The 12,734-nt window shown below is 38.6% G+C and overlaps 1 protein-coding gene and 1 long non-coding RNA gene across 14 annotated transcripts in view; one reads left to right on the top strand and one right to left on the bottom strand.

The window, feature by feature from the left end:
- SYT1 (synaptotagmin 1) overlaps positions 1 to 12,734 on the bottom strand; it is a 375,109-nt gene that overhangs the window by 39,659 nt on the left and 322,716 nt on the right. For all 13 annotated transcript variants that reach the window (XM_078376951.1, XM_073000338.2, XM_078376953.1 and 10 more), the window contains one exon: positions 12,561 to 12,678. In XM_078376951.1, the coding sequence (XP_078233077.1) occupies positions 12,561 to 12,678 (118 nt within the window). The remainder of the gene's footprint in view (positions 1 to 12,560; positions 12,679 to 12,734) is intronic.
- The window catches only part of LOC110084614 (uncharacterized), a 91,264-nt gene that overhangs the window by 34,029 nt on the left and 44,501 nt on the right, over positions 1 to 12,734 (top strand). The window lies entirely within an intron of this gene.

The following is a 12,734-nucleotide window of genomic DNA, read 5'->3' as shown; positions in this document are numbered from 1 at the left end:
GGCTCAGCGACATGTGTGAGCAAGTGGGAAGGGAGCTGCTGCCTGTAACTGCTACTACATTCAGAGATGTCTGAAGAAACTAGAATGTTTGACTAAAGAACTTTCAACTGAACTAAGTGTAAAAAAACATGTTCAAGAAATGGAAAAATGAGGAAAACACCAAAGAGGAATACAAACAAATTGCCAGTATATGTATGGGGAAAGTAAGAAAAGAAAAGTGCATAATGAATTCAGGCTTGCCAGACAGATTAAAAACAATAAAAAGGGCTTTTTTAGTTATGCCCGCAGCAGAAGGAAAAACAAGGAAATGATGGGGTCACTGCGTGGTGAAGATGGCCAACTACTAACAGAGGAGAGGGAAAAGGCTGAAGTTCTCAACACCTTCTTTGCCTCAGTTTTCTCCAAAAAGGAAAATAGTGTTCAACCTGAGGGGCAAAGAGCAGGTGATGTAGTGGGGGAAATGCAGCACAGAACAGGTAGAGAAGTAGTACAGGAATACCTGGCTACTCTAAATGAATTCAAGTCTCTTGGGCCAAACAAATCACATCCAAGGATATTAAAAGAACTGGCAGAAGTAATTTCAGGACCACTGGCAATAATATTTGAGAATTCATGGAGAACAGGAGAGGTCCCCACAGACTGGAGGAGGGCAAATGTCCCTACCTTCAAAAATGGGGAAAAAAAGAAGACCCAAGAAATTATCACCCAGTCAGCCTGACATCAATTCCCAGAAAAATTCTAGAGCAGATCATTACACAGTTTGTTATTACTTGGAAAGCAATGCTGTCATCACTAAAAGTCAACATGGGTTTCTCAAAAACAAGTCATGCCAGACTAATCTGGTCACTTTTTTTGATAGAGTTACAGGCTTGATAGATAAAGAGAACGCTGTGGATGTAGCATATCTTGATTTCAGTAAGGCCTTTGACAAAGTTCCCCATGATATTCTTGCAAAGAAGCTAGTAAAACGTGGGCTAGACAGTGCTACTGTTCAGTGGATTTGTAACTGGTTGACTGAGCGAATCCAAAGGGTGCTCACCAATGGCTTCTCTTGATCCTGGAGAGAGGTAACTAGTGGGGTGCCTCAGGGTTCTGTTCTGGGCCCTGTGCTATTTAACATCTTTATCACTGACTTGGATGAAGGAATAGAAAGTATACTGGTTAAATTTGCAGATTATACCAAATTGGGAGGGGTTGCTAATTCCGCAGAGGACAGGATTAAAATCCAAAATTACCTTGACAGATTAGAATCCTGGGCCAAAACTAACAAAATGAATTTCAACAGGGAGAAATGTAAGGTCCTACACCTAGGCAGAATAAATGAACTGCACAGATATAGGATGGAAGACACCTGGATAGACAACAGTGCCTGTGAAAGGGATCTGGGAGTCTTCACAGACCACAAGCTGTACATGAGTCAGCAGTGTGATGCAGCTGCCAAGAAAGCCAGTGGGCTTCTTGGTTGCATCAATAGGAGTATAGTATCTAGATCAAGGATAGTGATAGTACCACTCTATTCTGCTTTGGTCAGACCTCACCTGGAGTACTGTGTGTAGTTCTGGGCACCTCAATTCAAGAAGGATGTCGGCAACCTGGAACATGTCCAGAGGAGGGCGACCAAAATGGTCAAAGGTCTGGAAGCCATGTCCTACGAGGAGCTATTAAGGGAGCTGGGAATGTTTAGCCTTACAAAAAGAAGGTCGATAGGGGACATGATAACCATGTTTAAATATTTGAAAGGATGTCATGTTGAGGAAGGGACAGGTTTGTTTTCCATGGCTCCAGACACTAGGACAAGGAGCAATGATTACAAACTAAAGGAAAAGAGATTTCACCTGAATCTCAGGAAGAACTTCCTGACAGTCAGAGCTGGTTGGCAGTAAAATATGCTGCCTCAGAGTGTGGTGGAGTCTCCTTCTTTGGAGGTTTTTACTCAGAGGGTGGATGGCCATCTGTCGGGAGTGCTTTGATAGAGTTCCTGCATGGCAGGGGGTTGGACTCGATGGCCCCTGTGGTCTCTTCCAACTCTGTGATTCTATGATTCTATGTCACTCAATTTTTGTACACAAGGTTAATATAATAAACTATCTTCTGACAGCGCAATCATCACATTGTAATCAAAGTCAAGTAAAGTGTGACATAATGTCTACAAACAGCACATGCAATAGTGCTCCCATTTGCTGTATAATAACAAATAACTTTTTTGGTGATACATCACTATGGACTAATCTGATTAAGTCATGCATCAATGCACTCTATCTTGTACCCCACCATCTTTCACTTTCCATATAGCTTGGCCAAAAATGAGATTTCTTCTTTTTATATGTATGATGGCGATGAGTTAGGCACATTACTCAAGTCAGTTTCATTCCTTTGTTTTGCTCATGAAAGGAAGCATGTGTTGCTTCACACTGACCAGGCTTAGGTAAAGACTTGGCACCTGTAAGCACAGTAGTATTACTAAACTATTTTAATAGCAATGTGAGGGAAAATATGCTGTATTGTCTTTAGATGGCAGCACTGTACACATCCCCCCTCCCCTGTTTGATTCGCTCACCTCTGCCTTGTTAGACAGGACTATTGAAAATAAATGACTCTCAAAAGCAGTATGATGCATAAGCTTACATAGTGTGTGCCACCTTCCTATTTCGAATGCCTGATTGCTGCAATTTAAGGCAAAACAACTCCCTTAGGCTTTTCACATTTAGAAGCAGATTTCATGGAAATTTAACTCAATTTCAGAAGTATAATTGAACTAACAATCTGTTCTCTCAGACAGGATGTCCCCTGCCAGATATTATGCAGGACTGGATAAATGCCAAAGCTGACTGAAATTTATCTCATAGAATGCCTGTCTTTTTCTAAAAACTAGATGTGTGTGTGCGCGTGTGTGTGTATGTATACGTCTCTCTCTTTGTGTGTGTGTTTTTGTATGGGTAAGTTGGGCAGTGGGACTTGGAAATATAACAGTCTTCCTTTCCATTTTTTTAAATCAGCATTCAGTTTGCTAGAAGTGTAAGCCAGAAGGGGAAACAGTAAGCAAAATGTGTTTACGTGGGGTGAAGGGAGGAAAGATAGATTTACTGGTTCTCTATAAATGAATGAATTGCTTGACAGCTCAATAGTTTAGGTATCTGGCAGGCTGGAGTTTGATTCCCCACTGTGTCTCCTTGAGAAGGGCTAGACTTGATGATCCATAGAGTCCCTTCCATACCACAGTTCTAAGCTGCTGCTGCTGATTAATCCCTATGTTACTGTTTAATCTAATAACTTTCATAAAAAATGAGGCCTGATGCTGTACACTCAGGTACCTCAGGTCTTTTTCAAGATTTTGTACCTGTCTCTTTCAGAACATGCCCACTTATAAAATAAATTTTTGCTGTGGCTGGAAGACCGGATGGGTGCATGAACTAGGTTGATGGATACTACTTTCCCAACTGTAAATGTAGGAAGGTAGTGTGATGTAGTGCTGGAAATTATGTTAAACCTGGGGAACTGGGTTCAAATATTTGTAAAGTTGATCTATTGTCTATCAGTGTTATACAAGGGAGGCATCAGCATTTGCTTTAACAAAAAAGAGAAGGCTTTCCCTATTGAATCTGGTCACAGTAAAGTGTTTTTGCAGAGACAAAGACTACAGTGAGCTGCAGTTCCTACTACCTTCTCAGCTAGAAATTATGGCTGTGCTGACTGGGGCTAAAGGGCATTGCACTATAACAAGACCTGAAGCGCCACACATTCGCCACATTAGTTATAATGTGTTTGTTTCTTTGTTTGTTTTTAGACACACAACAAAACCCGAAAATTGTCTTTATCAAACCATGACAACCAAGCTCAGTATTGATATTACCATTGAATGCAAGCTACAATTTACCGTTACTTGACTTGACTCATCCAAATGGGTAAAATATATGTGTAACTGTGTGAATCATATACGAGCCAAGCACTTCTACCTTGTATGTTGGGCATGGTTTGCATGGACCTTATTTGACTTGGGCTTCTGCTTGCTACGTGAGTTACATAGTCTTTGAAAACGTGTTTTGCAAATCATTTTCCATCTAGCCTTATGTTATTGGTTTGGTTTGCCCATAAATATTTTGATCTGATGAGCTGTAAGCAATGTAGTTCTTTGTAAATCACAAGGCAACTCAAAAGAATGAAAGGAATTCCTGCAGATAAACCTTGAATAGCATATTCATCATGTCATAAAAGAAAGACATCACAATGAACACAAGCAGAAGAAATACTTCTCTCTCTTCAAAAGGCAAAAATATTAGAAAGGCAATGCATCAAAACAAGGCTCTTTCTCCCCATTTGGAACACACCAGAGGAAAAAAAAATCTTGAGTGTACAAAACTGTCTATGGATTAGAGTATCAGTGTTTCTAACCTGTCCTCTTTTTTTTAATGCACGTTGTTGCAGAGCTTCAGGTGTGAATCCATTCCTAAAATACTTACACCAGTGTAAAAATGAAAGCAAAAATGTGTACTTTGAAAATCTTAAAACACCTAACCATGATGACCTAGTTTTTGCCCCCTTACTTATAAAGCAGTTCTCTCAGAGTCTGGTGGTACCCTTCAGACTTAAGTTTAGATGTGTTATTCATTCTTCCCCAAACTCTTGCTTTCAAAACAAGAAATAAACACATTTTGCAGTCTGTATCTCAAGTGCAGCAGCTTTCTGCATTATTAAAAATAAATTAAACCTGCTGATGAGCCTACGTGCTACACTGACAGATTGCCCCAAGTATAGCAAACACTGGCTGCTGTAATTGGAAGCCTGCAGTATTTATGAATTTATTCTATGGCTGCTCTTATTAAGATGGCAATTTATTATTATTTATCATCTGGTGTGAAAAGTTCTGGCATCCTCACCTGAACCTGGAGTCTTGTGAGACAGACAATTATTTGAATGTCAAAGATAAAAGCAGCTAAGGAGAAGATGGGCTTCAGCGCATCACTATGATCTCAGAATTACAGCTACAACTGCCATCTCTGAACTGGCAGATCAACCCAGGGCACTGCAGCATTGCTCTTAATGGGTGGAAAACAGGTGGAGGAGGCAGAGCAGAAGGAGAAGGTTGACATGAAAGTGTCAGGGCATTTTTGTGTTGCACATTCCAACTTCAGAGGCTTCTGACTATACCGGTCTCTATAAAGCCTTTATGCCTAGAAGTACAATTTAAAAATTGTTGACCATGTATTCCTTGTGTCTCACACTATGTAAAAAATATACTTCATAGAGATGTGAAGTCAGTTTGACTAGTTGACTGCCTGAAGAAAATCCAATTGCTTGTTCCATCTAGAATAGACACAATGAATCAGTGGGACTTGGGTAAGTCAACCTTACTGAATCGGAGATACATAAAAAAAAAACTATGCAAAGTTGCTCAGCAAGATCACTTACTTGAAGGTTAAGTCTGTAATCCTATGTTCATGACCCAGTGAATAAACTTGGATGTGAACATGAATGATATATGACTGGGCTGTAGCTAAATATTACTTCCGGAAAGCAAAGAATTACTGGGCAAGAGACCGCTTCTGTAGGAGATTAAAAGTTCAAACTGAACATATGGCAATGCGTAGATATTCATAGACATTGTCCAACAGATCTGATCCAGACTTCCTCATCAGTGTATCACATCCAAGATGCTCATAAAATAGTTCTAGCTGCTCCAGTAACATGTCTTGGGTCCAGGCTACTTAAAGGACAGTATCTTCTCATATGAACATTCTCAGCAATTAAGACCCTATCAGAGGAGGCAGTCTTCTTGGTCTAACTGCCAGCTCAGGTACATCTGATGGGGACACAAGAGAAGGCCTTCTCTCTGGCTGCTCCCAGGTTATGGAATGCAATCACTCAAGAGGCTACGTTGGCTCTCCCGCCTCCTTTATCCTTTTGCCAACAGTTGAAGACCTACCTCTTCAGGCAGGCTATTTAACAATAACTGAATCCTTTCATGCCATTTTTTAAAGTTAAGTTTGTTATGTTTTAAAAGTTTTAAAATAATTCAGTGTATTTTAATCAGCATTATAGTTTAATTGTTTTAATGTATAATTTATTGTGTTTTAATTCTATGTTTTTAACATGGTGAGCTGCCTTATCAGGAGAAATGTGGCTTATAAATGATGAATGAATGAATGAATGCAGGGAGGTAGGGACAGAAAATTCTATTTCCTCACATTTTCAAATTAACTTTTTTTTTTTTTAAACCTGAAAAGGGCTCCAGTCATTGCTAGTGTTAAAGATTAGTTAAGGGGGAGGGGAGTTACAATATACAAGTAATCCAGCAATATCTTGATCAACCACAGAAAACAATCTTCTTCATTTAATAATTAGGAGAACAGCATATATATTTGAGTCATGCACAGGTTTCACAGTGATTCTCTGTTGAGCTACTCTTAATATATTCCATTGCATATTTTAGTCACTAATAGTGGAATTCTAAACAGATCTACTAAAACATTAACTTAATGTAACAGGACATAATTCTAAGTAGACATGTGTTGAGAAACTGGGATGGGGGGTCTTGACATATTTGGTAGAGACACTAATATTTAATTTTTATCTTTTGACTGGAGCCACTTGTACAGTTTTAAGCAATTTATTGATCATATAATTCACTGAAACCTTTTTGATGATAATGCTTGTATGGATTTTCTTTGAGCAAGGTTGTTGGCAAAGTCAGGTCATTTATACCATATTATATTAAACTTAACGGTGGTTGCCTTTTTGGTTTTTCTCTGTTTTAATCAAGTTATTAAAATAGATGGATTTTCTTGCATAATTTATGAGCATTCACCACCTCTTCAAAAATCCTGACTCTAAATATTTCCCTTCTTTCATAAGCCTTTTGTTGAATGTGAATAGTGTGTTTAAAATAGATTTCTAATTGCAGAAAACTTTATTTCAGATACAAAATAATTTGTTCACTTGGGAGAGCTTTATTTTCTAGGATGGAAAAAAATGAGCACAAAACACATATACTTTGAGGGCTGTTTAAAAAATAATACAAAGAACAGGTTCAATTTTTTTCTACAAGAAAAACATCATATATAGTAGAACTATGCTGGACTACAAGAAAGGTCTTAGAACTTTATTCTGTTCCCACTTTGGCCATACTATGTAGAAACTGACAATCGATATAAGAATGCAGTAACTCTCCCTCATATATTGGTGTGTCTATTTATGAAGATGAGAACAATTATGTAAGACTGTAAATGTGGAAAGATGCTGAAATAAATTAAGCTAACATATGGAAAGCCAGAGACCCAAGTGAGGAGGAATTAAAGAACCTTGTAATGAGGGTGAAAGAGTAGAGCACAAAAAATGGTCTGAAGCTGAACATCAAAAAACCTAAGATCATGGCCACTGGTCCCATCACCTCATGAAAATAGAAGGGGAAGATATGGAGGCAGTGACAGATTTTACTTTCCTGGGCGCCATTATCACTGCAGATGGTGATAGCAGCCACAAAAGACACCTGCTTCTTGGGAGGGAACCAATGACAAACCTAGACAGCATCTTAAAAAGCAGAGACATCACCTTGCCGGCAAAGGTCCACATAGTCAAAGCTATGATTTTTCCAGTAGCAATGTATGGAAGTGACAGCTGGGCCATAAAGTAAGCTGAACACTGAAGAAATGACGCTTTTTAATTGTGGTGCCAGAGGAGACTCTTTATAGTCCTCTGGACTGCAAGGAGATCAAACCTATCTGTTCTGAAGGAAATCAACCCTGAGTGCTCACTGGAAGGACAAATCCTGAAGGTGAGGCTCCAATACTTTGGCCATCTCATGAGAAGAGAAGGCTCCCTGGAAAAGACCCTGATGTTGGGAAAATGTGAAGGCAAGAGGAGAAGGGGACGACAGAGGACGAGATGGTTGGACAGTGTCACCGAAGCTACCAACATGAATTTGACCCAACTCCGGGAGGCAGTGGAAGAAAGGAGGGCCTAGCGTGCTCTGATCCATGGAGTCACAAAGAGTCGGACACAACTTAATGACTAAACAACAACAAAACAACATGGGAACTGGTAACTTGAGGTGGAGCTTCCCCCTCATGCACTTGTTTGATCTGTAAGATCATCTTGAGAGGCTTCCTGGTGGCATGACATACTTCTAAGGTCCATTATATATTAATTAAAAAGTTCCAAATGCTTAGCTTAATTAAAAATCAAACAGTTAATAACTGAATATGGCTACTTCCAATGGTTATTTCATAGCAATGGTAAATACACGTTTCATTACTCAAAAAAAAAGAGAGGCTCAAATCAGTTTTAGCTTTAAAAAAAAGCTTATTTGGGCTTCCACATGACATAATAATTAAAGGCAAGACGACTGTTAACTGTTAAAAAGGATCAGTCTGTACTGACTGCAGAGAATCTAATAATATGGCTGGCCTTCTGTTAACAGAAGGTAAAGATTAGGATACATTTAATATGCTGTGTAACTGCTACATAATGTTAAATCATCACAATTTGTTTTCAGGCCGCTATTTAGAAGGAAATACAGAATAGCTTGATTTATCGCATCATATCAGACAAGACATGAATGAGTAACTGTGCAATGCATACAACTGCACAAATTCTCCCAAATTAGAATGACTACAGCTTTGTCTGAGAACATGAAGCATTGGATGGTGTGTGCACCTCTTCCTTAACAATCATCCAGTCCTTCTCTTTTTGGCTTGTCGGTGTGCATATGTGTGCTTTGTTTCCCAAAGGGAAAAAGAGCTGAGAGAAATCTTGTGCCTATTAGAAAGACCCTGACCCAAAGAAAGAACTCTCTGCTTTACTCTCAGCTGATGGAAGTTTTGGGGCTTCAAACTTCCTTCTCCATTGTTTTCATTATAGCGAAACAGCCAAACTGCCGGGTACAAGAATCTTAGAAATTATTCTTTACATCCCTAGCTAATGCTGCTCAGTGCTGAAAAAGAAGAGGCCATATTCTCTGCTTCATGAAGTTGATATACGTTAGGTGGATGGGGGTTTGTCAATTCATATCTTCTAGCAGGGCTAGCTCTAGTATTGTACAGAGTAAGGCAGCCACTTCAGGCAGCAAATCCTGAATGTTATAACGTGGAGAGGAGTGGCAAGCCCTTGGCCGCCACCACCTTGTTCTCCAGGCAGACTGTCTTACACTTTTTAAATTAGTTTGATGTTCCTGATGCAGTGGAGAATGCTCTCCCAATACCAGTACTGAAGTAATATTCAACTGTCATTCTGCATGTGGAGTGGATGTGCATGTTCTTCTCCTCTATCTCAGGCAACAAAGTAATTTCAGCCAGGTCTAACTTCCAGGCACAGACATTCCATTGATAATGCAGGTGCCTCACTATATTTCCAATCATCCTTCCTCTATTATTTTTTTTTTGCTTGTTCTCTCATCTTTTTCCCCAAAATGTTTGAAAAAGAGCAGGTTGTTTTTTTTTCATTCACATTCTCTTTTCTACATACTTATATGCATGTAAATATATACACACACATATGCACATGCACACAGCACTTTAGATTATTTTCCTCTCCTGTTAATGGCTCCTCTAGAGACAAGAAGTGCTGCCAGTTATGCTGGTAACATTATGTTCAGTTAAATCCTCCACCTCCACTATGATATACAACTTTTATCTTTTGGAAAAATTTGAAAGCAATTTAGGTTTCTATGGGAAAATAAAAATAAAATAGCTGTGGGAGAAGGCTTATTGGGTTGATGACAAATTCTGCCATTCTCACTCCCACCAACCTGGATATATATACGAACATTTCATAGCTTGCAGTAGACTCCTACATATTTCTACAGACCCCTTCCATAAGGGGCTCTCTGAGACAAAGTGATGGCTTTGGCACCCAAGGCAGGCGTCACTTCACCACTAGGAAATTATGTAGATAGGAACTGGGTCTTTTCTATGTAGATCCATGCTAGAAATTCAACTGTCTGCTAGACAATGTTTGTTCCCATGTTAAATGTCACACTGGATGCGTGGAAAAGAGAATGACTACTCATGTACAGTTTCTCTCTTCAGGGAACTTGTGAAATAATCTGCAAGTGCACAAAGAGGACAATTCTCTCATCCTATGGACAGTGTCCCCAAGCAAATGAAGGAATGGAAATCCGCTCCAAGGTCTTATACAAATTTGGAAGGGGAGATCTTATTTCAGAGATCTTTTCTGCCTCCTTTAGGCATCCTCCAGATCAGAACTGCAGACAGGGAATGAGAGACATCCTACGCGTGGCAGTGGTGAAGGAAAGGACTTGGAGCCATTATTTCCAAGCCCCCAACCACATTGTCAACATGGAAACCCTGGAGCTGGTCATCCTGCATTTCTCATACTGCTTGCAATAAGAAAGCATTTATTCCCTTTTGAGGAAAAGAAAAAAAAATATGGAGAGGGTAAAAACAACTCCCACCTACTTCTGCCATGCTTGGCAAAGACTGACTGAAAGACTCCAACATCAGAATAATCAATCCTTGGGTTTTCTTGCTATTAGAATTGATTTCTTAGTCTTTCTGGAGACTGGAAATCTAGGAAGGGCACTTCTGCAGTTTTAATTGCTACTCTGATCACTTTGTATTCTTGCTTCGGAATAACGTGGGTTGACATTAGAAAAGCAGAGGCAAGGAAGGGTTGAAATGGCACTTACCAGTTCACAAGGCATGAGACCAATTTAGATGGAGGAACTTGCATTTCCATCTCCTCATCAAAATATGCTTCTGAAAATTGCTTTCTTAAGAGTAAATACACTATCATGCCAGCAGAGACAGAGTTCAGATCTTCTCAGTAGGCTCTTGTTCATACATAATTTTGAAGTTAATTTTGCTTTTGACTTGTTGGTTTTGTTTTCCATTTTGTTTGGTCATTCATTTCCTTGACTGTGCTTTTTAAACTGGCTCTCAACCAACAGATTATCATCATAACATGTTGTTACAGGGATTGTTATTTTGTTTTATTTCAAAGAAACAGAACATTTTTAAAAAGAAAAAAGCTTTCAAGAAAAGAAGTAGAAATAACATCACCAGTAATATTGTTTAAGCTATTTAAAAATGTATATATAATTTAAAATTCTTTTAAATTTCTTTCTCCCGATTGCAAATTGCAATCCATCTTTGAATTCTAAGTGGGATACAAATATTTAAATGAATAAATAAAAATAAATTAGAAATAAGAAATCCTACAATCCTCAATTAACCAGAGCTTCACTGAAATCCAATCTAAGAAATAATTTTTCTCTGTCAATGTCAGAAACAGCAACCTGACAGAAAGCCAGTGGAACGGAGATGGATGGAGAAAAGAAAAACACTTGATGGCAGAATTTATTGCACATGTAAGATCATGTAATGTTCCTAAATACCCTGCTATCATCATACACAAAATTCACTATTCTTTTTTTTTGAAAAATGTTACACTCATTCTGAAAAGATAATATATACCTGAATGTAGGACAACAGAGAGAGAAAGATATGGAATGAATTAAATTTGGACATGTCATCCCAAGAAAGGAGAATGTTATGCACCAAACATCAAGTTTCTCCATGTATTTTAATCTCCAATTCCCAACAGATCCAGTCAATATGTCCAATGATAAGAGATAATGGCACTTGTAGGCAAAAATGACTAGAAGAAATGAGGTCGGGAATGCTGAACTAGATGTACTGGAGGAAACAGTATCCAAAATCCAAGATATAAAGATACTGCACTCCCATTTTTCTACTATACTACTGAATTGTTTCAGATGTTAATAATACAGTCAGCTACAGAAAGTTTAAATGATTTTCCTTTCCTTAACAGATGTATTTTTAATATCCAAAGAGAAGAATTATGTGAATCCTGGGGCAGATTCAGTATGTAGTATTACTCATGTTTCCAGTCTTTACAAAGTTGAGGTTGGCCCTGGCCATACTGCCAGCAAAACAGTGCCTAAAACACTGTAGGAAACTGACCCAGAATGTTGATTTTGCAGTATTAAAATTCAGCTTATTACTGAACCACATTCTCGTATTTAAAATAAAAGAGTGCTAGAGATTGCATCATTTTCCATTTTGTATATTCTTAGTAAAAACTTCCTATACTTAACAAAAAATTCACATTATTGATATGTATTATGTCCATATACATTAAACAAAATATTTACATAGTCACCTGACTGACAAGTTTATTAAATATTTTCCTATAATTTGAATATTCTATAATAAGGGTTTGAAATTTCAGGAAAAAAAGTGAACCACTTCTTATTAGGCAGTTCTGTACACTGTTGATTAATCTTCTGTGTATTAAACTGAAGGGGAGGGGAATGAACAAATTCTGCACATTTACTCTGGCTGTACAAGTTGGTCTTGCTTCTGTGCCTCCTAGGAGAAAGTGAGAAGCAAGGGACTGTCGGCTGCATGGGCTTGATGTACAACCACTCCCTTTCAAAACCACAGAATGGAAGCAAGCTCAGTCTTCCATGAAACAAATGGGATTCCTGTATATGAGCAACAAGCACACATTCTTGAAAAGTGCAAAACTGTTATCCAAAAACAAGGCCAGCCATCATTGCTATCAGTTCACTGCCATCAGCCTACCTGATAAGCCTCCCACATCCATCTTCTTCAGATTCTTTGCTTCTAGGATGACAACAGTCAGCTTGCCAGCGGTAGGCACATAGCGGAGAGAGAAGCAGATGTCACCTAGCTTCTCTTGCTGCAACAACAAGAAAATATAGGCTGTCATTTGTATCATTTTAAGAGAAGAGTGCG

Source organism: Pogona vitticeps, chromosome 5, assembly GCF_051106095.1.
Source record: "Pogona vitticeps strain Pit_001003342236 chromosome 5, PviZW2.1, whole genome shotgun sequence".
Taxonomy (NCBI): Eukaryota; Metazoa; Chordata; class Lepidosauria; order Squamata; family Agamidae; genus Pogona; species Pogona vitticeps.
Note: the sequence above shows the minus strand (reverse complement) of the source record. Positions and strands in the feature narration are given on the sequence as shown.